The sequence below is a fragment of the Oncorhynchus keta genome, chromosome 21 (genome assembly GCF_023373465.1).
Source record: "Oncorhynchus keta strain PuntledgeMale-10-30-2019 chromosome 21, Oket_V2, whole genome shotgun sequence".
Lineage (NCBI taxonomy): Eukaryota > Metazoa > Chordata > Actinopteri > Salmoniformes > Salmonidae > Oncorhynchus > Oncorhynchus keta.
In genome coordinates, this window is record NC_068441.1 from 45,293,738 (window position 1) to 45,321,420 (window position 27,683).

Consider the following 27,683-nt stretch of genomic DNA (forward strand, 5'->3'; position numbering starts at 1 on the left):
GATACAGCACTGTTATGGATGTAGATACAGCACTGTCAGGAGGCAGACATCACTGTTATGGACGTAGATACAGCACTGTTATGGACGTAGATACAGCACTGTTACAGGCAGACATCACTGTTATGGACGTAGATACAGCACTGTTACAGGCAGACATCACTGTTATGGACGTAGATACAGCACTGTTACAGGCAGACATCACTGTTATGGACGTAGCTACAGCACTGTTACAGGCAGACATCACTGTTATGGACGTAGATACAGCACTGTTACAGGCAGACATCACTGTTATGGACGTAGATACAGCACTGTTACAGGCAGACATCACTGTTATGGACGTAGATACAGCACTGTTATGGATGTAGATACAGCACTGTTATGGATGTAGATACAGCACTGTCAGGAGGCAGACATCACTGTTATGGACGTAGATACAGCACTGTTACAGGCAGACATCACTGTTATGGACGTAGATACAGCACTGTTACAGGCAGACATCACTGTTATGGACGTAGCTACAGCACTGTTACAGGCAGACATCACTGTTATGGACGTAGATACAGCACTGTTACAGGCAGACATCACTGTTATGGACGTAGATACAGCACTGTTACAGGCAGACATCACTGTTATGGACGTAGCTACAGCACTGTTACAGGCAGACATCACTGTTATGGACATAGATACAGCACTGTTACGGGCAGACATCACTGTTATGGACGTAGGTACAGCACTGTTACAGGCAGACATCACTGTTATGGATGTAGCTACAGCACTGTTACAGGCAGACATCACTGTTATGGACGTAGCTACAGCACTGTTATGGACGTAGATACAGCACTGTTACAAGCAGAATTCACTGTTATGGATGTAGCTACAGCACGGTTACAGGCAGGCATCACTGTTATGGACGTAGATACAGCACTGTTATGGACGTAGATACAGCACTGTTACAGGCAGACATCACTGTTATGGATATAGATACAGCACTGTTACAGGCAGACATCACTGTTATGGATGTAGCTACAGCACTGTTACAGGCAGACATCACTGTTATGGACGTAGCTACAGCACTGTCAGGAGGCAGACATCACTGTTATGGACCTAGATACAGCACTGTTACAGGCAGACATCACTGTTATGGACGTAGATACAGCACTGTTACAGGCAAACATCACTGTTATGGACGTAGCTACAGCACTGTTACAGGCAGACATCACTGTTATGGATGTAGATACAGCACTGTTACAGGCAGACATCACTGTTATGGACGTAGATACAGCACTGTTACTGGCAGACATCACTGTTATGGATGTAGATACAGCACTGTTACAGGCAGACATCACTGTTATGGACGTAGATACAGCACTGTCAGGAGGCAGACATCACTGTTATGGACGTAGCTACAGCACTGTCAGGAAGCAGACATCACTGTTATGGACCTAGATACAGCACTGTTACAGGCAAACATCACTGTTATGGACATAGATACAGCACTGTCAGGAGGCAGACATCACTGTTATGGATGTAGATACAGCACTGTCAGGAAGCAGACATCACTGTTATGGACATAGATACAGCACTGTTACAGGCAGACATCACTGTTATGGACGTAGGTACAGCACTGTTACAGGCAGACATCACTGTTATGGATGTAGCTACAGCACTGTTACAGGCAGGCATCACTGTTATGGATGTAGCTACAGCACTGTTACAGGCAGGCATCACTGTTATGGACGTAGATACAGCACTGTTATGGACGTAGATACAGCACTGTTATGGATGTAGATACAGCACTGTTACAGGCAGAATTCACTTTTATGGACGTAGGTACAGCACTGTTACAGGCAGACATCACTGTTATGGACGTAGATACAGCACTGTTACAGGCAGAATTCACTGTTATGGATGTAGCTACAGCACTGTTACAGGCAGGCATCACTGTTATGGACGTAGATACAGCACTGTTATGGACGTAGATACAGCACTGTTACAGGCAGACATCACTGTTATGGATATAGATACAGCACTGTTACAGGCAGACATCACTGTTATGGATGTAGCTACAGCACTGTCACAGGCAGACATCACTGTTATGGACGTAGCTACAGCACTGTCAGGAGGCAGACATCACTGTTATGGACCTAGATACAGCACTGTTACAGGCAGACATCACTGTTATGGATGTAGATACAGCACTGTTACAGGCAGACATCACTGTTATGGACGTAGATACAGCACTGTTACAGGCAGACATCCCTGTTATGGACGTAGATGCAGCACTGTTATGGATGTAGATACATCACTGTCAGGAGGCAGACATCACTGTTATGGACGTAGCTACAGCACTGTCAGGAGGCAGACATCACTGTTATGGACCTAGATACAGCACTGTTACAGGCAGACATCACTGTTATGGACATAGATACAGCACTGTTACAGGCAGACATCACTGTTATGGACATAGATACAGCACTGTCAGGAGGCAGACATAACTGTTATTGATGTAGATACAGCACTGTTACAGGCAGACATCACTGTTATGGACATAGATACAGCACTGTCAGGAGGCAGACATCACTGTTATGGACATAGATACAGCACTGTCAGGAGGCAGACATCACTGTTATTGATGTAGATACAGCACTGTTACAGGCAGACATCACTGTTATGGACATAGATACAGCACTGTCAGGAGGCAGACATCACTGTTATGGACATAGATACAGCACTGTCAGGAGGCAGACATCACTGTTATGGACGTAGATACAGCACTGTTATGGATGTAGATACAGCACTGTTACAGGCAGACATCACAGTTATGGACATAGATACAGCACTGTTATGGATGTAGATACAGCACTGTTACAGGCAGAATTCACTGTTATGGACATAGATACAGCACTGTCAGGAGGCAGACATCACTGTTATGGACATAGATACAGCACTGTTACAGGCAGACATCACTGTTATGGACGTAGATACAGCACTGTTATGGATGTAGATACAGCACTGTTACAAGCAGAATTCACTGTTATGGACGTAGGTACAGCACTGTTACAGGCAGACATCACTGTTATGGACGTAGATACAGCACTGTTACAGGCAGAATTCACTGTTATGGATGTAGCTACAGCACTGTTACAGGCAGGCATCACTGTTATGGATGTAGCTACAGCACTGTTACAGGCAGACATCACTGTTATGGACGTAGCTACAGCACTGTCAGGAGGCAGACATCACTGTTATGGACCTAGATACAGCACTGTTACAGGCAGACATCACTGTTATGGACATAGATACAGCACTGTTACAGGCAGACATCACTGTTATGGACGTAGATACAGCACTGTTACAGGCAGACATCACTGTTATGGACGTAGAGCACTGCAGGCAAACATCACTGTTATGGATGTAGATACAGCACTGTTACAGGCAGACATCACTGTTATGGACATAGATACAGCACTGTTACAGGCAGACATCACTGTTATGGACGTAGATACAGCACTGTTACAGGCAGACATCACTGTTATGGACGTAGATACAGCACTGTTACAGGCAAACATCACTGTTATGGACCTAGATACAGCACTGTTACAGGCAGACATCACTGTTATGGACGTAGATACAGCACTGTCAGGAGGCAGACATCACTGTTATGGACATAGATACAGCACTGTTACAGGCAGACATCACTGTTATGGACGTAGATACAGCACTGTTATGGATGTAGATACAGCACTGTCAGGAGGCAGACATCACTGTTATGGACGTAGCTACAGCACTGTCAGGAAGCAGACATCACTGTTATGGACCTAGATACAGCACTGTTACAGGCAGACATCACTTTTATGGACATAGATACAGCACTGTCAGGAGGCAGACATCACTGTTATGGACATAGATACAGCACTGTTACAGGCAGACATCACTGTTATGGACGTAGATACAGCACTGTTATGGATGTAGATACAGCACTGTTACAGGCAGAATTCACTGTTATGGACGTAGGTACAGCACTGTTATGGATGTAGATACAGCACTGTTACAGGCAGACATCACTGTTATGGACGTAGATACAGCACTGTTACAGGCAGACATCACTGTTATGGACGTAGATACAGCACTATTATGGATGTAGATACAGCACTGTCAGGAGGCAGACATCACTGTTATGGACGTAGATACAGCACTGTTACAGGCAGACATCACTGTTATGGACGTAGATACAGCACTGTTACAGGCAGACATCACTGTTATGGACGTAGATACAGCACTGTTACAGGCAGACATCACTGTTATGGACGTAGATACAGCACTGTTACAGGCAAACATCACTGTTATGGATGTAGCTACAGCACTGTTACAGGCAGACATCACTGTTATGGACGTAGATACAGCACTGTTACAGGCAGAATTCACTGTTATGGATGTAGCTACAGCACTGTTACAGGCAGGCATCACTGTTATGGACGTAGATACAGCACTGTTATGGACGTAGATACAGCACTGTTATGGACGTAGATACAGCACTGTTACAGGCAGACATCACTGTTATGGATATAGATACAGCACTGTTATGGATATAGATACAGCACTGTTATGGATATAGATACAGCACTGTTATGGACGTAGATACAGCACTGTTACAGGCAGACATCACTGTTATGGATGTAGCTACAGCACTGTCAGGAGGCAGACATCACTGTTATGGACCTAGATACAGCACTGTTACAGGCAGACATCACTGTTATGGATGTAGATACAGCACTGTTACAGGCAGACATCACTGTTATGGACGTAGATACAGCACTGTTACAGGCAGACATCACTGTTATGGACGTAGATACAGCACTGTTACAGGCAAACATCACTGTTATGGATGTAGCTACAGCACTGTTACAGGCAGACTTCACTGTTATGGACGTAGATACAGCACTGTTACAGGCAGAATTCACTGTTATGGATGTAGCTACAACACTGTTACAGGCAGGCATCACTGTTATGGACGTAGATACAGCACTGTTATGGACGTAGATACAGCACTGTTATGGACGTAGATACAGCACTGTTACAGGCAGACATCACTGTTATGGATATAGATACAGCACTGTTATGGATATAGATACAGCACTGTTATGGATATAGATACAGCACTGTTATGGACGTAGATACAGCACTGTTACAGGCAGACATCACTGTTATGGATGTAGCTACAGCACTGTCAGGAGGCAGACATCACTGTTATGGACCTAGATACAGCACTGTTACAGGCAGACATCACTGTTATGGACGTAGATACAGCACTGTTACAGGCAGACATCACTGTTATGGACGTAGATACAGCACTGTTACAGGCAGACATCACTGTTATGGACGTAGATACAGCACTGTTACAGGCAAACATCACTGTTATGGATGTAGCTACAGCACTGTTACAGGCAGACATCACTGTTATGGACGTAGATACAGCACTGTTATGGATGTAGATACAGCACTGTCAGGAGGCAGACATCACTGTTATGGACGTAGCTACAGCACTGTCAGGAAGCAGACATCACTGTTATGGACCTAGATACAGCACTGTTACAGGCAGACATCACTTTTATGGACATAGATACAGCACTGTCAGGAGGCAGACATCACTGTTATGGACATAGATACAGCACTGTTACAGGCAGACATCACTGTTATGGATGTAGATACAGCACTGTTATGGATGTAGATACAGCACTGTTACAGGCAGAATTCACTGTTATGGACGTAGGTACAGCACTGTTATGGATGTAGATACAGCACTGTTACAGGCAGACATCACTGTTATGGACGTAGATACAGCACTGTTACAGGCAGACATCACTGTTATGGACGTAGATACAGCACTGTTATGGATGTAGATACAGCACTGTCAGGAGGCAGACATCACTGTTATGGACGTAGATACAGCACTGTTACAGGCAGACATCACTGTTATGGACGTAGATACAGCACTGTTACAGGCAGACATCACTGTTATGGACGTAGATTCAGCACTGTTACAGGCAGACATCACTGTTATGGACGTAGATACAGCACTGTTACAGGCAAACATCACTGTTATGGATGTAGCTACAGCACTGTTACAGGCAGACATCACTGTTATGGACGTAGATACAGCACTGTTACAGGCAGAATTCACTGTTATGGATGTAGCTACAGCACTGTTACAGGCAGGCATCACTGTTATGGACGTAGATACAGCACTGTTATGGACGTAGATACAGCACTGTTATGGACGTAGATACAGCACTGTTACAGGCAGACATCACTGTTATGGATATAGATACAGCACTGTTACAGGCAGACATCACTGTTATGGATGTAGCTACAGCACTGTTACAGGCAGACATCACTGTTATGGACGTAGCTACAGCACTGTCAGGAGGCAGACATCACTGTTATGGACGTAGATACAGCACTGTTACAGGCAGACATCACTGTTATGGACATAGATACAGCACTGTTACAGGCAGACATCACTGTTATGGACGTAGATACATCACTGTTATGGATGTAGATACAGCACTGTCAGGAGGCAGACATCACTGTTATGGACGTAGATACAGCACTGTTACAGGCAGACATCACTGTTATGGACATAGATACAGCACTGTTACAGGCAGACATCACTGTTATGGATGTAGATACAGCACTGTTACAGGCAGACATCACTGTTATGGACGTAGATACAGCACTGTTATGGATGTAGATACAGCACTGTCAGGAGGCAGACATCACTGTTATGGACGTAGATACAGCACTGTTACAGGCAGACATCACTGTTATGGACGTAGATACAGCACTGTTACAGGCAGACATCACTGTTATGGACGTAGATACAGCACTGTTACAGGCAGACATCACTGTTATGGACGTAGATACAGCACTGTTACAGGCAGACATCACTGTTATGGACGTAGATACAGCACTGTTACAGGCAGACATCACTGTTATGGACGTAGATTCAGCACTGTTATGGATGTAGATACAGCACTGTCAGGAGGCAGACATCACTGTTATGGACGTAGATACAGCACTGTTACAGGCAGACATCACTGTTATGGACATAGATACAGCACTGTTACAGGCAGACATCACTGTTATGGACGTAGATACAGCACTGTTATGGATGTAGATACAGCACTGTTACAGGCAGAATTCACTGTTATGGACGTAGGTACAGCACTGTTATGGATGTAGATACAGCACTGTTACAGGCAGACATCACTGTTATGGACGTAGATACAGCACTGTTACAGGCAGACATCACTGTTATGGACGTAGATACAGCACTGTTATGGATGTAGATACAGCACTGTCAGGAGGCAGACATCACTGTTATGGACGTAGATACAGCACTGTTACAGGCAGACATCACTGTTATGGACGTAGATACAGCACTGTTACAGGCAGACATCACTGTTATGGACGTAGATACAGCACTGTTACAGGCAGAATTCACTGTTATGGATGTAGCTACAGCACTGTTACAGGCAGGCATCACTGTTATGGACGTAGATACAGCACTGTTATGGACGTAGATACAGCACTGTTATGGACGTAGATACAGCACTGTTACAGGCAGACATCACTGTTATGGATATAGATACAGCACTGTTACAGGCAGACATCACTGTTATGGATGTAGCTACAGCACTGTTACAGGCAGACATCACTGTTATGGACGTAGCTACAGCACTGTCAGGAGGCAGACATCACTGTTATGGACGTAGATACAGCACTGTTACAGGCAGACATCACTGTTATGGACATAGATACAGCACTGTTACAGGCAGACATCACTGTTATGGACGTAGATACATCACTGTTATGGATGTAGATACAGCACTGTCAGGAGGCAGACATCACTGTTATGGACCTAGATACAGCACTGTTACAGGCAGACATCACTGTTATGGACGTAGATACAGCACTGTTACAGGCAGACATCACTGTTATGGACGTAGATAAAGCACTGTTACAGGCAGACATCACTGTTATGGATGTAGATTCAGCACTGTTATGGATGTAGATACAGCACTGTCAGGAGGCAGACATCACTGTTATTGACGTAGATACAGCACTGTTACAGGCAGACATCACTGTTATGGACGTAGATACAGCACTGTTACAGGCAGACATCACTGTTATGGACGTAGATACAGCACTGTTACAGGCAGACATCACTGTTATGGATGTAGATACAGCACTGTTACAGGCAAACATCACTGTTATGGACGTAGATACAGCACTGTTACAGGCAGGCATCACTGTTATGGACGTAGATACAGCACTGTTACAGGCAGACATCACTGTTATGGACGTAGATACAGCACTGTTATGGATGTAGATACAGCACTGTCAGGAGGCAGACATCACTGTTATGGACATAGATACAGCACTGTTACAGGCAAACATCACTGTTATGGACGTAGATACAGCACTGTTACAGGCAGGCATCACTGTTATGGACGTAGATACAGCACTGTTACAGGCAGACATCACTGTTATGGACGTAGATACAGCACTGTTACACGCAAAAATCAATGTTATGGATGTAGCTACAGCACTGTTACAGGCAGACATCACTGTTATGGACATAGATACAGCACTGTTACAGGCAGAATTCACTGTTATGGATGTAGATACAGTACTGTTACAGGCAGACATCACTGTTATGGACGTAGATACAGCACTGTTACAGGCAGACATCACTGTTATGGACGTAGATACAGCACTGTTATGGACGTAGATACAGCACTGTTATGGACGTAGATACAGCACTGTTACAGGCAGACATCACTGTTATGGATATAGATACAGCACTGTTACAGGCAGACATCACTGTTATGGATGTAGCTACAGCACTGTTACAGGCAGACATCACTGTTATAGACGTAGCTACAGCACTGTCAGGAGGCAGACATCACTATTATGGACGTAGATACAGCACTGTTACAGGCAGACATCACTGTTATGGACGTAGATACAGCACTGTTACAGGCAGACATCACTGTTATGGACGTAGATACAGCACTGTTATGGATGTAGATACAGCACTGTCAGGAGGCAGACATCACTGTTATGGACCTAGATACAGCACTGTTACAGGCAGACATCACTGTTATGGACGTAGATACGGCACTGTTACAGGCAGACATCACTGTTATGGATGTAGATACAGCACTGTCACAGGCAGACATCACTGTTATGGACGTAGATACAGCACTGTTATGGATGTAGATACAGCACTGTCAGGAGGCAGACATCACTGTTATGGACGTAGATACAGCACTGTTACAGGCAGACATCACTGTTATGGACCTAGATACAGCACTGTTACAGGCAGACATCACTGTTATGGACGTAGCTACAGCACTGTTACAGGCAGACATCACTGTTATGGACGTAGATACAGCACTGTCAGGAGGCAGACATCACTGTTATGGACGTAGATACAGCACTGTTACAGGCAGACATCACTGTTATGGACGTAGATACATCACTGTTATGGATGTAGATACAGCACTGTTACAGGCAGACATCACTGTTATGGACGTAGATACATCACTGTTATGGACGTAGCTACAGCACTGTTACAGGCAGACATCACTGTTATGGACGTAGATACAGCACTGTCAGGAGGCAGACATCACTGTTATGGACGTAGATACAGCACTGTTACAGGCAGACATCACTGTTATGGACATAGATACAGCACTGTTACAGGCAGACATCACTGTTATGGACGTAGATACATCACTGTTATGGATGTAGATACAGCACTGTCAGGAGGCAGACATCACTGTTATGGACGTAGATACAGCACTGTTACAGGCAGACATCACTGTTATGGACGTAGATACAGCACTGTTACAGGCAGACATCACTGTTATGGATGTAGATACAGCACTGTTACAGGCAGACATCACTGTTATGGACGTAGGTACAGCACTGTTACAGGCAGACATCACTGTTATGGACGTAGATTCAGCACTGTTATGGATGTAGATACAGCACTATCAGGAGGCAGACATCACTGTTATGGACGTAGATACAGCACTGTTACAGGCAGACATCACTGTTATGGACGTAGATACAGCACTGTTACAGGCAGACATCACTGTTATGGACGTAGATACAGCACTGTTACAGGCAGACATCACTGTTATGGACGTAGATACAGCACTGTTACAGGCAAACATCACTGTTATGGATGTAGCTACAGCACTGTTACAGGCAGACATCACTGTTATGGACGTAGATACAGCACTGTTATGGACGTAGATACAGCACTGTTATGGACGTAGATACAGCACTGTTATGGACGTAGATACAGCACTGTTACAGGCAGACATCACTGTTATGGATATAGATACAGCACTGTTACAGGCAGACATCACTGTTATGGATGTAGCTACAGCACTGTTACAGGCAGACATCACTGTTATGGACGTAGCTACAGCACTGTCAGGAGGCAGACATCACTGTTATGGACGTAGATACAGCACTGTTACAGGCAGACATCACTGTTATGGACGTAGATACAGCACTGTTATGGATGTAGATACAGCACTGTCAGGAGGCAGACATCACTGTTATGGACCTAGATACAGCACTGTTACAGGCAGACATCACTGTTATGGACGTAGATACGGCACTGTTACAGGCAGACATCACTGTTATGGATGTAGATACAGCACTGTCACAGGCAGACATCACTGTTATGGACGTAGATACAGCACTGTTATGGATCTAGATACAGCACTGTCAGGAGGCAGACATCACTGTTATGGACGTAGATACAGCACTGTTACAGGCAGACATCACTGTTATGGACGTAGCTACAGCACTGTTACAGGCAGACATCACTGTTATGGACGTAGATACAGCACTGTTACAGGCAGACATCACTGTTATGGACGTAGATACAGCACTGTTACAGGCAGACATCACTGTTATGGACGTAGCTACAGCACTGTTACAGGCAGACATCACTGTTATGGACGTAGATACAGCACTGTTACAGGCAGACATCACTGTTATGGATGTAGATACAGCACTGTTACAGGCAGACATCACTGTTATGGACGTAGATACAGCACTGTTACAGGCAGACATCACTGTTATGGACGTAGATACAGCACTGTCAGGAGGCAGACATCACTGTTATGGACTTAGCTACAGCACTGTCAGGAGGCAGTACACTCTTCCTGTTACGGTAACTTTGCAGAGCATAATGTCTTTGACATTGTCCCTCTGACCTCTACTCAGCATCCTATTTCATAAGTGTATCTTTCTATCTGAAAAAGAGAAATTGTGGACTGAAAAGGGATGCAGTGCTCTTAGGCTCCATCATCGTTGTATCATTTATTTCAGAAATGATATGATAACCATATAGCAGGTAATTACTTTGAAATTCCTTGTTAAAATGTTCATGAAATAATACTTTCATATTAATCACACTTTAGTTTCTTTGAGATTGACACAATAATTGTTTAGTACCATGTAGTTACCAATGGTGTTGAATTCTTTGAGATAGGTACCCGAGAGTATTCATTAATAACATGCCAATACCACCTTAAACATATCGAAAATAAAGTGGAATTTCATTGCACTAATAGGTGCATTGACGAGTGCTGTGGAAACAGTCTGTATATTTTAATATGTATTTTATGAGGCGACAGGGAAATGATTAAGCTAATTATGTGTGTTTTAATGGAGTGAAATATATACGGAACAGTTTTTGTTATTGAATCTCATGTTCATTTACGGTAATCAGTTGAGTAAATTAACAAAAACTGATAAGCTAAGACAAAACAAAACACACGTCTTTCATTAGCTTCATAAATAATATTTACCTATAGGGAAAATGCAGTCAGTATAATAAAGCAAGACGCGTCTCTATTCAAACTCCAGACCTTCTTCAATGGCCAAGACTTTACAGACATCCAAACAAACAATGAGTATAACAGTTTTAGGGGATGAAATAAAAGAGAGTGTCTGTTTGTCCTGATGTATCAAGGCTCAAAGACAGAATGCAATGTGAAGCCGTGATGGTGCAGAGAGAAAGTGACAGATCCAATCTGACAAACGTGTCCATGAAAACAGAAGTACAGTGGAAAACAAGAGAGATGGGAGGAGAAAAAAAAGGTCTGAGTCACTGTGTGTCTCTGTGTTAGAGCATACTTTAGTGTGTGTGTGTTTGTACAAGGGTGTGCATGTGTGTGTGTGTGTATGTTTGCTGCCATCATACATATTTTTCTGTGTGTATACATGTGTGATTGGTTCAAATAACCTGTGTCTATGCATGTGCATGTGTTTGTCTGCCTGCGTATATGTGAACGCGCGAGCATGCCTGTGTGGAGGGGTGAGTGGACCCATGCGGACGCTGAGCCCCATGTTTCCCTGTACTCAGGACCTCCTACCCTGGCGCGTGACTGGGGTTACACCGCGCCGCAGCCTGCGTTGACATTTCCCTGGCTCACTCGCCTGACATTTTCACTGTGTCAGATCAATCTTGATTTAGCCACGTGTCACATTCACTTAGGTACACATCTCCAAAGAGGGATTTGCTTGCGAACATGTAATCCCTCTTGGCTACGTGGGTCAGTGTTTTGCAACAACAAAAAAGACGGAGGCAAAGTCACCACTCTGTATGGATGTCCTTATGTGGTGTTTTCAAATGCAGTGGCACGTTAAGCCAAACAGTGTGTCCATATACCAAATTCCCATGTGCCACGTGTTAGTGTAGCTCCACAGTCATTTTATATTTCACAATGTGTTAATGACCTTTCATGCTACACAGTTGGACCATACGGTACAGCCAACTCTAAAAGCATTAACTGATAGGCTCAAAGACTGTCTGAGGCATGACACCAGGATGTACAGTATCATCCTTCAGAATACCCTTCAGAGAGACTCTGTAACAGCTGGAAGTCCTTTGACTTCTGACCGCTTACCTTTGACATCCCACAGGGTGAAGTGGCGGTTGTTGGTGGCCTCCGGAGCCAGGGTGAAGGAGAAGCGTTGGCCCGACTGCGGCTCGTCCCTATCCACCACGCTGATGGTGTGAATGAGCTGCCAGAGATGAAGGAAATCAAGATGCATGGAACACAAGCCACAAGCCATATTTTCACCTCAGACAGCCCTGTAATGACAATTCATACTTCATTCTATTTCAGTGCGGCCAGCATCGAACACAGGTTGATAAATTACGTTTTCACATTAAAATCAGTGTGCCACAGACCGATGAGAGGAGTAGCACATTGAGGGAAACGTGGTGAACTTCTAAGAGTGGTTTAGCAAATCAGCTGCAGTTATTGAATTAAGTGACTGTATAAAATAACAGGAGGAGGGGTTGGGATGAGAGGAACACTTGAGGCAATCCTCCTAAAATACAAAGTTCACTTTTCTCATTAAACACTTGTCAAAAGACGCATACAGTTCTGGGGTTTATTTAACTTGGTTAAGTAAGTTAAATCCAAATGAGAAATTAGAAGGCCAGGGACATTTCCTCAATGCAGAATATCTTGAGCAGTTGTGTGGCTCATGTACAAACTGGAAGAGACTGTCCTTCTGTCACTTCTCCCAAAACGAGTACACACATAGAGAGAGCAGGGGCATCCATACAGAGAGAGAGAGAGAGAGAGAGAGAGAGAGAGAGAGAGAGAGAGAGAGAGAGAGAGAGAGAGAGAGAGAGAGAGAGAGAGAGAGAGAGAGAGAGAGAGAGAGAGAGAGAGAGAGAGAGAGAGAGAGCAGGGGCATACATACACAGAGAGAGAGAGAGAGAGAGAGAGAGACAGAGAGGGGGCAGGGTCATCCATACACAGAGAGAGGGGGGCAGGGGCATCCATACAGAGAGAGAGAGACACACAGAGAGAGAGATAGAGAGGGCAGGGGCATCCAGTCACAGAGAGAGAGAGAGACAGAGAGACAGAGACAGAGAGAGAGATAGAGAGAGCAGGGGCATCCATACACAGAGAGAGAGAGACACACACAGAGAGAGAGAGAGAGAGAGAGAGAGAGAGAGCAGGGGCATCCATACACACAGAGAGAGAGAGAGAGAGAGAGAGGGCAGGGGCATCCAGTCACACAGAGAGAGAGATAGAAAAGTCTGCAGCACCCGGCCTCACCCTGCTAGAATCTGAAGTCAAATGTCTACTGTTTGCTGATGATCTGGTGCTTCTGTTACCAACCAAGGAGAGCTTACAGCAGCACCTAGATCTTCTGCACAGATTCTGCCAGACCTGAGCCCTGACAGTAACAGTAAATCTCCGTAAGACCAAAATCACGGTGTTCCAAAAAAGGTCCAGTCGCCAGGACCACAAATACAAATTCCATCTAGACACCATTGCCCTAGAGCAGGGGTGTCAAAGTCAAATGGACGGAGGGCCAAATAAAAATTTTAGCTACAAGCCGAGGGCCGGACTGTTCGAATGTTCATTGAAAAATTTTTAAATGACGCATATAGTCTAGTGAACCTAATTGAACCTACTGAAAACCTAACAAATATATTCCAATATGATCAGATAAATAAAGCAATATTTTCTTATGGCTCTGTCAGTAATCTTTAATTTTCAACAGACACAAAAGACAAATTTCCTTTATATAAAAATCCCCATAACATGAACATTAAATGAAAGAAACCGGTATTCAAGGCACCATCAGTAGCCTATATTTTCTATTTTAGCAAAAGTGGGCTAAATTTACTTCAAAGAAAAAAACAATAATAGCAATTTTCTATCATCCACTCAACTGAAATATTTTTAAAATATAATTGGATTGAAATACAATAAAATAAAGTGCAAAAATCTATTAATCAAAAACAACACTTTGTTTAAGAAGAAGTAACATGCAGTGAAAACAAATATTAAACTTTAACTTTTAAACTTGAACTGAGTAAAAACTCTAAATATGTGATTGCACAGTAATGTTCACTTGTTTGAGGTTGAGGGTGATACTTGGTGGTGTCCCATCTTTTCCACAAGTTCATCAATGTTCGGGGTAAGGCTCTGAGCTGAGGAAATCCTCAGAATTGAGTGGAGGTGTTCAGCAGTAAGTCGACTTCTGTGTGATGTTTTGTTCAAGTTCATCAAAGAAAACAGTTGTTCACACAGGTATGTGCTGCCAAACATAGACAACGTTTGAGCAGCCTGGATGCGCAGCTGGGGCATTGTGTCGGGGAGGAAACGGGCGAACTCCGCAGCACCCACTGCCGCATATTTTGCCCTCAGTGCATCATTGCATTGGAGGTCAATCAACTCCATTTGGAGGTTTGGTGGTGAGCTTTCCACGTCAACAGCAAATGGGTTACCGAGCAGTTCCAACCTGCTTTTTTGTGCTTCAAAGTCAGCAAATCGGCGTCGAAAGTCAGCGGCAAGCATACCTATTTTATCAGCCAACTGTGCGCTCGGGAACGCACTGGTAGAGAGCTTCTCTTTCATGGTCTGGCAGCTGGGAAAGTGGCTCAAATTTTCTTTCCGCATCTGCGTCTCCCACAGAGTCAGTTTGGTTTTAAATGCCTTCACTGTACTGTACATATCAGAGATGACACGATCCCGACCCTGCAGCTGCAAGTTCATTGCATTCAGATGACTCGTAATGTCACACAGAAAAGCCATTTCACACAGAAACATTTCGTCTCGGAGTTGTGTTGTGTCTTTCCCTTTGCTGTCCAAGAACAGACAAATCTCCTCACGAAGCTCGAAACATCTTTGAAGCACCTTTCCCTGGCTTAGCCATCGCACCTCTGTGTGATAAGGCAAATCACCATGCTCCGTTTCTAACTCCGTCAGAAATGCCTTGAACTGGCGGTGATTCAAACCTTTGGCTCTGATAAAGTTAACTGTGCGCGTGATGATGCTCATTACATGCTCCATTTTCAAGGCTTTACCGCACAACGCTTCCTGGTGTATGATACAATGATAAGCTGTCAGCTCACCTGTCGCGTTTTCCTCTTGCATCTTTTCCCGTATCTTCGCCACCAGTCCGCTCCTGTGTCCACACATCGCAGGTGCTCCGTCGGTTGTCAAACCCACGAGTTTTTCCCAAGGCAGCTCCATCTCATTTACACATCTTGACACCTCTTCATACAAATCATGCCCCGTAGTTGTGCCATGCATAGGACGTAAAGCCAAAAACTCCTCTGTCACGCTTAGGCTGGAGTCCACTCCGCGGATGAAAATTGACAACTGGGCAATGTCAGAAATGTCGGTGCTCTCATCCACAGCCAAGGAATATGCAATGAAATCTTTTCCCTTTTTCACAAGCTGCTCTTTTAGATTGATGGACAACTGGTCTACTCTCTCGGCAATGGTGTTTCTGCTCAGACTCACATTTAAAAAGAGTTGCCTTTTTTCTGGGCAAACTTCGTCACAAACTTTAATCATGCAGTTTTTGATGAAATCCCCTCCGTAAATGGCCGGGCTGATTTAGCGATCTCTTCTGCCAAAATAAAACTGGCATTGACAGCAGCCTGGCCTTGTGATTTGGCTTTTTGAACAGAGCCTGTCGAGATTTGAGGCCTCGTTTTAATTCCTCTGCCTTTTGTATCCTTTGTTCCATGTCCATATTCTTGTTTTTGTCCGCGTGTTTCGTTTCATAATGTCGTCTCAGATTATACTCTTTCAGTACCGCCACACTTTCTCCACACAGAAGACACACAGGTTTTCCAGCTACCTCCGTGAACAAATACTCCGACTCCCACCTTGTTTGAAACCCCGGTTCTCAGTGTCCACCTTCCGTTTTGCCATTTTTGATGGGTATCTGAAAGTTAATTTTACTGTGATGCTGACAACTGCTGTGCCAATAAATATTGAAATGAAGCAGCCTACTGCTCGGTGCGTCACCGTTGCATTGTGGGAAATGTAGTATTGGTGCGTGTAAAAGATCTGCGGGCTGCCGGCTTGCTGCGGTCTGCGGGCCGGTTCTAATAATAAATCAAGATCATCCCAGGGGCCGTAAAAAACCTTCTCGCGGGCCGGATGTGGCCCGCGGGCCTTGACTCTGACATATGTGCCCTAGAGCACGCAAAAAAACGATACATACCTTGGCCTAAACATCAGCACCACAGGTAACTTCCACAAAGCTGTGAACAATCTGAGAGACAAGGCAAGAAGGGCATTCTATGCCATAAAAAGGAACATAAAATTCAACATACCAATTAGGATCTGGCTAAAAATACTTGAATCAGTCATAGAGCCCATTGTCCTTAATGGTCGTGAGGTCTGGGGTCCGCTAACCAACCAAGATTTCACAAAATGGGACAAACATCACATTTTGACTCTGCATGCAGAATTCTGCAAAAATATCTCCCATGTACAACGTAGAACACCAAATAATGCATGCAGAGCAGAATTAGGCCGATACCCATTCATTATCAAAAATCCAGAAAATAGCCATTAAATTCTACAACCACCTAAAAGGAAGTGATTCCCAAACCTTCCATAACAAAGCCATCACCTACAGAGAGATGAACCTGGAGAAGAGTCCCCTAAGCAAGCTGGTCCTGGGGCTCTGTTCACAAACACAAACACACCCTACAGAGCCCCAGGACAACAGCACAATTAGACCCAACCAAATCATGAGAAAACAAAAAGATAATTACTTCACACATTGGAAAGAATTAACAAAAAAGCAAACTAGAATGCTATTTGGCCCTAAACAGAGAGTACACAGTGGCAGATTAAATACCTGACCACTGTGACTGACCCAAACGTAAGGAAAGCTTTGACTATGTACAAACTCATTGAGTATAGCCTTGAGAAAGGCCGCCGTAGGCAGACATGGCTCTCAAGAGAAGACAGGCTATGTGCACACTGCCCACAAAATGAGGTGGAAACTGAGCTGCACTTCCTAACCTCCTGTCCAATGTGTGACCATATTTGAGACATATATTTCCCTCAGATTACACAGATCCATAAAGAATTCGAAAACAAACCCAATTTTGAAAAACTCCCATATCTACTGGGTGAAATACCACAGTGTGTCATCACAGCAGCAAGATTTGGACCTGTTGCCACAAGAAAAGGGCTACCAGTGAAGAACAAACACCATTGTAAATACAACCCATATTTGTGCTTATTTATTTTCCCTTGTGTACTCTTAACCATTTGTACATTGTTACAAAACTGTATATATACGTAATATGACATTTGTAATGTCTTTATTGTTTTAAAACTTCTGTATGTGTAATGTTTACTGTTCATTTTTATTGTTTATTTCACTTTTATATTTTATCTACCTCACTTGCTTTGGCAATGTTAATACATGTTTCCCATGCCAATAAAGCCCCTTGAATTGAATTGAAATTGAGAGAGCAGGGACAGCCAGTCACACAGAGAGATAGAGAGCAGGGACAGCCAGTCACACAGAGAGATAGAGAGCAGGGGCATCGACACAGAGAGATAGAGAGCAGGGACAGCCAGTCACACAGAGAGATAGAGAGCAGGGACAGCCAGTCACACAGAGAGATAGAGAGCAGGGGCATCGACACAGACAGATAGAGAGCAGGGGCATCGACACAGAGAGATAGAGAGCAGGGGCATCGACACAGAGAGATAGAGAGAGAGCAGGGACTTACGGACTTATACATACACACACATGCCTGATCTCGCTCTCTCTTTCTCTCTTCTCTCACTCTCTCTCTATTGTAGGGAACTGTTTTATAATTTAATGTGTTTATTGTTTGTCTATCTTTTTTATGTATTTGTCTACAAGTTGGGATGTGCTGAGATGTGTTTTTCAATTATGTTAACGGTAATTATGATGCAACTATGATGGTGATGCGATATGGATTACAATGATGAATATTAAGGCTGTATGCACTACATGTTACACACATAGACACTCAAACATGCAAATTGGCAGAGTTATTATTTATTTGGACATCACATATTATAGTCTTACTTTTATACAGACATCACACTCTCATTATATCATATCCAATATCATACACATCAACATACTCAGATTTGTTACACACATAATTTGTCTCAATTTTCTAACATCTGTGGCATTGGCTCACAGGCAAACAGGCAAGGGAATAAAACAAATATTGCTAGGAACCTATTTTTTGAATTCTAAATATCAGGCATTTGAAAGCTCTTTTGACCTTCATAATACCTCTGATGGCAGTAACTTTACAAGCACTAATTTTGGTCAATTTAGCCTGAGAATAGTATCTAGTTATGGTAAGGGGTGAAATAAGTATAGCCAGTTATAATTATAACGGTTTAGTAGATTATAAAAAAAGAAGATCAGTCTTTACATGGCTAAAAGAAAAGGAATATAACATATACTGTTTACAGGAAACTCACTCTACATCCTTAGTGTCACGCCCGGGTCGAAGTATTTTGTGTTTATCTTCATTTATTTGGTCAAGCCAGGGTGTGACATGAGTTTTTGTATGTGGTGTGTATGTATTGGGATTGTAGCTTAGTGGGGTGTTCTAGTTAAGTCTATGGCTGTCTGAAGTGGTTCTCAATCAGAGGCAGGTGTTTATCGTTGTCTCTGATTGGGAACCATATTTAGGCAGCCATATTCTTTGTGTGTTTCGTGGGTGATTGTCCTTAGTGTTTTGATGTCCTTGTTCTGTGTGTATGTGCACCAGTATTAGGCTGTTTCGGTTTTCGTTACGTTTATTGTTTTGTAGTGTTTGTATTGATTCGTGTTTTACGTTTGTTCATTAAACATGGATCGCAATCTACACGCTGCATTTTGGTCCGCTTCACCTTCACCACAAGAGAACCGTTACAGAATCACCCCCCACAGGACCAAGCAGCGTGTCAACAGGCAGGAGCCGCAGGAGAAGCAACAAAGGCAGCAACAGCGGCGCAATGAGGAATGGACATGGAACGATATATTGGATGGCAAGGGTTGCTACACATGGGAGGAGATCCTGGCGGGAAGGGATCGCCTTCCATGGGAACAGGTGGACGCTGCGAGGAGAGCATAGGCAGCCGGAGAGAGGAGCCGGCGATATGAGGGAACATGGTTGGCAAGGAAGCCCGGGAGTCAGCCCCAAAAATTTATTGGGGGGGGTATGAGACCTGCGCAAACTCCCTGTGCTTACCGGGGGGCTAGAGAGACCGGGCAGGCACCGTGTTATGCTGTGGTGCGCACGGTGTCTCCAGTGCGGGTGCATAGCCCGGTGCGGTATATTTCAGCTCCGCATATCGGCTGGGCTAGATTGAGCGTCGAGCCAAATGCCATGAAGCCGGCTCTACGCATCTGGCCCCCAGTGCGTCTCCTTGGGCCGGCTTACATGGCACCAGCCTTGCGCTCAGTGTCTCCGGTTCGCCTGCATAGCCCATAGCGGGCTATTCCACCTCGCCGCACTGGCAGGGCGACCAAGAGCATTCAACCGGGTAAGGTTGGGCAGGCTCGGTGCTCAAGAGCTCCAGTGCGCCTGCACTTTCCGGTCTATCCAGTACCACCTCCACACCCCAGCCCTCCGGTAGCAGCTCCCCGCACCAGGCTTCCTGTGTGTGTTCTTGGTCCAGTCCCACCAGTGCCAGCACCACGCATCAGGCCTACAGTGCGCCTCGCCTCTCCAGCGCTGCCGGAGTCTCCCGCCTGTTCAGCGCTGCCAGAGCCTTCCTCCTCTACAGCGCTGCCGGAGTCTCCCGCCTGTTCAGCGCTGCCAGAGCCTTCCTCCTCTACAGCGCTGCTGGAGTCTCCTGCCTGTTTAGCGCAGCCAGTGCTGCCAGCCTGCATGGAGCAGCCAGAGCTGCCAGTCTACATGGAGCTGCCAGTCTGCATGAAGCAGCCAGAGCTGTCAGTCTGCATGGAGCAGCCAGAGCTGCCAGTCTGCATGAAGCAGCCAGAGCTGCCAGTCTGCAAGGAGCTGCCAGTCTGCAAGGAGCTGCCAGTCTGCAAGGAGCTGCCAGACTGCACGGAGCTGCCAGTCTGCACGGAGCCGCCAGAGCTGCCAGTCTGTAAGAAGCCGCCAGAGCAGTCAGCCTACATGGAGCAGCCAGAGCCGCCAGTTAGCGTGGAGCAACCAGAGCCGCCAGTCAGCATGGAGCAGCCAGATCCGTCAGTCTGCCAGGATGCGCCAGTCAGCCAGACTCTTCCAGATCCGCCAGTCAGCCAGACTCTTCCAGATCCGCCAGTCAGCCAGACTCTTCCAGATCCGCCAGTCAGCCAGACTCTTCCAGATCCGCCAGTCAACCAGACTCTTCCAGATCCGCCAGTCAACCAGACTCTTCCAGATCCGCCAGTCAGCCGGGATCTGCCAGAACTGCCAGTCGGCCATGATCTGCCAGTCGGCCAGGATCTGCCAGTCGGCCAGGATCCGCCAGTCGGCCAGGATCCGCCAGTCGGCCAGGATCCGCCAGTCAACCAGGATCCGCCAGGATCTGCCAGTCAGCCAGGATCTGCCGAAACCATCAGCCAGCCAGGATCTGGTAGATCCATCAACCTGCATGAGCTTCCTCTCACTCCTGAACTTCCTTTCACTCCTGAGCTTCCTTTCACTCCTGAGCTTCCTTTCACTCCCGAGCTTCCTTTCACTCCCGAGCTTCCCCTCAGTCCCGAGCTTCCCCTCAGTGCCGAGCTCCCCCTCAGTCCCGATCTGCTCCTCAGTCCGTGGGGTTCTGGGTGAGGACTACTAGGCCATGGTCGGCAGCGAGGGCGGACTATCCAAGGACGCGAGGAGGAGGGACTAAGACAGTGTTTGAGTGGAGTCCACGTCCCGCACCGGAGCCGCCACCATGGACAGACGCCCACCTGGACCCTCCCTATTGTTTTGAGGTGCGTTCGGGAGTCCGCACCTTGGGGGGGGGTTCTGTCACGCCCTGGTCGAAGTATTTTGTGTTTATCTGCATTTATTTGGTCAGGCCAGGGTGTGACATGGGTTTTTGTATGTGTTGTGTATGTATTGGGATTGTATCTTAGTGGGGTTTTCTAGTTAAGTCTATGGCTGTCTGAAGTTGTTCTCAATCAGAGGCAGGTGTTTATCGTTGTCTCTGATTGGGAACCATATTTAGGCAGCCATATTCTTTGTGTGTTTCGTGGGTGATTGTCCCTAGTGTTTTGATGTCCTTGTTCTGTGTGTATGTGTACCAGTATTAGGCTGTTTCGGTTTTCGTTACGTTTATTGTTTTGTAGTGTTTGTATTGATTAATGTTTTACGTTTGTTCATTAAACATGGATCGCAATCTACACGCTGCATTTTGGTCCGCTTCACATTCACCACAAGAGAACCGTTACACTTAGATGGAGGCGCACTGGAGGTCTGGAGCGTAAAGCTGGCACAACGCGTCCTGGACAAATGACCACCTTCGCACGGCAAGTGCGGAGGGCTGGCACAGGACGCACTGGGCTGTGAAGGCGCATTGGGGACACAATGCATAGAGCAAGCACAGGATTACTGGACCCTGGAGGCGTACTGGAGACCAGGAGCACTGAGCCGGCACAACCTGTCCTGGATAGATACCCACTTTAACATGACAAGTGCGGGGAGCTGGCACAGAACGCACCGGGCTGTGGTGGCGTACTGGAGACATGATGTGTAGAACCGGAAAACATGGCATCTAAACGGTGACCAACTCCACACAGTTGGTACAGGGAGTTGGTTCTGGTTCCCACCTTGGCTCCGCCAACCACCCCGTATGCCCCCCAAAAATGTTTTTTTGAGGCTGCCGTCGTGGCCGCGAACCCCGGTGTCGTCGTGTCCTTCCTTCTCTCCCTGCGTCTGTTTCCACGACAGGCTTTCGTATCTTGCCAAGACTTCCTCCCAAGTCCTAGATATCCTCTCCTCGACCTCCTCCAAAGACCAGGATGCCATCTCCTCCCGAGCACGCTGCTTGGTCCAGTTGTGGTGGGATCTTCTGTCACGGCCCGTGAGACTGAATTAAGATGACGATTAATATTGACTGCTATTGATGTAAAATATTATTAGGTCTTTAAGAGTTTATTCGGAAGATAACAGCTCTATAAATATTATTTTGTGGTGCCCGACTCTCTAGTTAATTACATTTACATGATTAGCTCAATCAGGTAATATTAATTATGGAGAAATTATTTTATAGAATAGCATGTTCTATCACTTAATCCGGCATAGCCAAAGACACAACAATAGCAACCTCAGGTGTAAAATAGTAAATAACGGCTAATTCTCAGAGAGTTTTGAATTGTCAAGAGGAGGTAAATAAGGGTGTCTGCTGTCACCATATCTATTCGTTATGGCCATGAAAATGCTAGGTATTAAAATCAGATCCAATAACAACATTAGAGGATTAGAAATCCAAGGCTTAAAAACAAATGTGTCCATGTATGCTGATGACTCAAGTTCTATGTTAAGTCCACAAGCTAGATCCCTGCAATGTCTCATTAAAGATCTAGATAATTAAAGATCGAGATAACTTTTCTGTAATTTTCTGTATGATAAGTGTACAATATTACGTCTAATATTACGTCTAGTATCCGTAAAAAAATACAACTTTTACATGACTCTTCAGCTTACCTATAAAATGGGCTGATGGTGAAGTAGACATACTCAGTATTCATATCACAAAATATATAAATAAGCTCTCCACAATGAACTTCAATAGAAAACTTGTAAAAATAGACAAGATCTTGCAACCATGGAGAGGTAAATACCTGTCTAGTTATGGAAAAAGTGCCCTGATTAACTCCTTAGTCATATATCAGTTTACTCACTTACTTATGGCGCTGCCTACTCCTGATGATTCGTTTTTCAAATCATATGAGAAAAAAATATTACGCTTTATCTGGAACGCTAAACCAGACAAAATAAAACGAGCCTGTCTATAGAATGAATATGAATTGGGTGGGTTGAGATTATTAAAAATAAAAGCACTAAACCTCTTTCTAAAAGCTTCACTCATTCAAAAGTTTTATTTGAACCCTAAATGGTTCTCAAGTAGATGACTAAGAAAAGCTCATCCATTGTTTAAAAATGGCCTTTTTGCCTTTGTGCAGATTGCCATGTCTCATTTTCGATTAATTGAAAATGTTACTTTTTTCAAAGTATCTGTCTTTTTCAAACAAGCATTGCAGAACTGGCTACAATTTCAGTTTCATCCCCCTGAAAAGATAAAACATAAAATTACAACAAATATTACTCAATGTTACTCAATGTGCTGGTTGATAAAATACCTGTATTTATGGGAAAGATGTTTGAAAAGGGTATTTTGTTCATAAATGATATCGTAAATTGTAATGGTAGAGTTATTACCTTCATGGAGTTATCAGAATTGTACGGGAAAGTCTGCTCAATCCAAGAGTACAACCAATTGATGACAGCATTGCCCCAAAAATGGAGGAGGCGGGTGGCAGCGGGAGGAGGTAGGGACCTGGTCTGTCTGACCAATATAAAGGATCAAAACTGGAGGAGGAGGGTGGCAGCGGGAGGAGGTAGGGACCTGGTCTGTCTGCCCAATATAAAGGATCAAAACTGGTGGAGGCAAGTGGCAGCAGCAGGAGGTAGGGAACTGGTCTGTCTGCCCAATATAAAGGATCAATACTGGAGGAGGCAGGTGGCAGCAGGAGGAGGCAGGGAACTGGTCTGTCTGCCCAATATAAAGGATCACAACTGGAGGAGGCAGAGAACTGGTCTGTCTGCCCAATATAAAGGATCAAAACTGGAGGAGGCAGGTGGCAGCAGGAAGAGGCAGGGAACTGGTCTGTCTGCCCAATATAAAGGATCAATAGTGGTGGAGGAGGGTGGCAGCGGGAGGAGGTAGGGACCTGATCTGTCTGCCCAATATAAAGGATCAAAACTAGTGGAGGCAGGTGGCAGCACGAGGAGGTAGGGAACTGGTCTGTCTGCCCAATATAAAGGATCAAAACTGGAGGAGGCAGGTGGCAGCGGGAGGAGGTAGGGATCTGATCTGTCTGCCCAATATAAAGGATCAAAACTGGAGGAGGCAGGTGGCAGCAGGAGGAGGTAGGGAACTGGTCTGTCTGCCCAATATAAAGGATCAAAACTGGAGGAGGCAGAGAACTGGTCTGTCTGCCCAATATAAAGGATCAAAACTGGAGGAGGCAGGTGGCAGCGGGAGGAGGTAGGGATCTGGTCTGTCTGCCCAATATAAAGGATCACAACTGGAGGAGGCAGGTGGCAGCAGGAGGAGGTAGGGACCTGGTCTGTCTGCCCAATATAAAGGATCAAAACTGGAGGAGGCAGGTGGCAGCAGGAGGAGGTAGGGAACTGGTCTGTCTGCCCAATATAAAGGATCAAAACTGGAGGAGGCAGGTGGCAGCGGGAGGAGGTAGGGACCTGGTCTGTCTGCCCAATATAAAGGATCAAAACTGGTGGAGGCAGGTGGCAGCAGGAGGAGGCAGGGAACTGGTCTGTCTGCCCAATATAAAGGATCAAAACTGGAGGAGGCAGGTGGCAGCAGGAGGAGGCAGGGAACTGGTCTGTCTGCCCAATATAAAGGATCAAAACTGGAGGAGGCAGGTGTCAGCAGGAGGAGGCAGGGAACTGGTCTGTCTGCCCAATATAAAGGATCAAAACTGGAGGAGGCAGGTGGCAGCAGGAGGAGGTAGAGAACTGGTCTGTCTGCCCAATATAAAGGATCACAACTGGAGGAGGCAGGTGGCAGCGGGAGGAGGTAGGGAACTGGTCTGTCTGCCCAATATAAAGGATCAAAACTGGAGGAGGCAGGTGGCAGCAGGAGGAGGTAGGAACTGGTCTGTCTGCCCAATATAAAGGATCACAACTGGAGGAGGAGGGTGGCAGCAGGAGGAGGTAGAGAACTGGTCTGTCTGCCCAATATAAAGGATCAAAACTGGAGGAGGCAGGTGGCAGCAGGAGGAGGTAGAGAACTGGTCTGTCTGCCCAATATAAAGGATCAAAACTGGAGGAGGCAGGTGGCAGCAGGAGGAGGTAGAGAACTGGTCTGTCTGCCCAATATAAAGGATCAAAACTAGTGGAGGCAGGTGGCAGCAGGAGGAGGTAGAGAACTGGTCTGTCTGCCCAATATAAAGGATCAAAACTGGAGGAGGCAGGTGGCAGCAGGAGGAGGTAGAGAACTGGTCTGTCTGCCCAATATAAAGGATCAAAACTGGTGGAGGCAGGTGGCAGCAGGAGGAGGCAGAGAACTGGTCTGTCTGCCCAATATAAAGGATCAAAACTGGAGGAGGCAGGTGGCAGCAGGAGGAGGTAGGGACCTGGTCTGTCTGCCCAATATAAAGGATCACAACTGGAGGAGGCAGGTGGCAGCGGGAGGAGGTAGGGAACTGGTCTGTCTGCCCAATATAAAGGATCAAAACTGGAGGAGGCAGGTGGCAGCGGGAGGAGGTAAGGACCTGGTCTGTCTGCCCAATATAAAGGATCACAACTGGAGGAGGCAGGTGGCAGCGGGAGGAGGTAGGGACCTGGTCTGTCTGCCCAATATAAAGGATCACAACTGTCAGAGGAATAAAAATGGCATAAACAGGAAAGTATAGCAGTTTCATTCGAGGACCAGGATATTGACAACTGTGCCATACAGAGATTTTTGATGTACCGATTCCAGGGTACAGGATGTATGAGTTGATATATAAAACAACGAAAGATTCAAGACTTTGTGCTTTTCAGCTAAAATTATTATATAGAATTCTTGCCACCAATAAAATGTTGAATATTTGGGGCATAAAATCATCGAAGCTCTGCAGATTTTATTGTGAGGATACAGAATCAATAGACCATTTATTTTGGTATTGCCCTCAGGTAGCCTGTTTCTGGTCTCAGGTTCAGGAATGGCTGAAAATACATAGCATTGATCTAAGATTGACCCTAGAAATAGTACTTTTAGGAGATCTGGAGAGACCGTCAGTCAATTACTAATATACTACTACTCTTAGTAAAAGTATTTATCTTCAACACGCAATCTATAGACTCTATTTGATTAGATAGATTGAAATCGTACGTTAAACATCATAGCATAGTTGAAAGATATATGTTGCGTAGAAACATGAAGTGGGTGGCCAGCAGAGATAGATGGGATGGGCTGAGGGAAGCTGAGGGTTGGTATGTGGAATTGGAGACAAGTGGGAGTGAAGTTGCTGTGTGAGAGAGAGAATGATGGTCAAAAGATAAAGGAGAATAAAAAATCAAAATAAAACATAATAAAAGTACATTTGAATGACACTAAGTGGCAGTGTTTTTACAACTAATGTCGGTTTGCCTGAGGCTGATGCCTTGCAGGTGTTTGGACACATGCATAATGACACACTCTCATTCAAATAAACTGAATGAATGGTTGAGGGACAGCTAGGGGATCTTGGAGGGTTCGGGCTTCACAAGATTGTGATCATGAAAAAGAGAGAGAGAGAGAGAGAGAGAGAGAGAGAGAGAGAGAGAGAGAGAGAGAGAGAGAGAGAGAGAGAGAGAGAGAGAGAGAGAGAGAGAGAGAGAGAGAGAGAGAGAGAGAGAGAGAGAGAGAGAGAGAGCAGGGGTATCCACAGAGAGAGAGAGAGAGAGAGAGAGAGAGAGAGAGAGAGAGAGAGAGAGAGAGAGAGAGAGAGAGAGAGAGACAGAGAGAGGAGAGAGGAGAGGCAGGGGCATCCACACAGACAGAGAGAGAGAGAGCAGGGGCATTCACAGAGAGAGAGAGAGAGAGAGAGAGCAGGGGTATCCACAGAGAGAGAGAGAGAGAGAGAGAGAGAGAGAGAGAGAGAGAGAG

At 45.4% G+C, this 27,683-nt stretch overlaps 1 protein-coding gene across 4 annotated transcripts in view; it reads right to left on the reverse strand.

Annotated features, from left to right (window-relative positions):
- Positions 1-27,683, reverse strand: part of LOC118372930 (cadherin-22) — a 325,996-nt gene that overhangs the window by 36,354 nt on the left and 261,959 nt on the right. For all 4 annotated transcript variants that reach the window (XM_052474027.1, XM_052474023.1, XM_052474025.1 and 1 more), the window contains one exon: positions 13,005-13,122. In XM_052474027.1, coding sequence (XP_052329987.1) covers positions 13,005-13,122 — 118 coding nt within the window. The remainder of the gene's footprint in view (positions 1-13,004; positions 13,123-27,683) is intronic.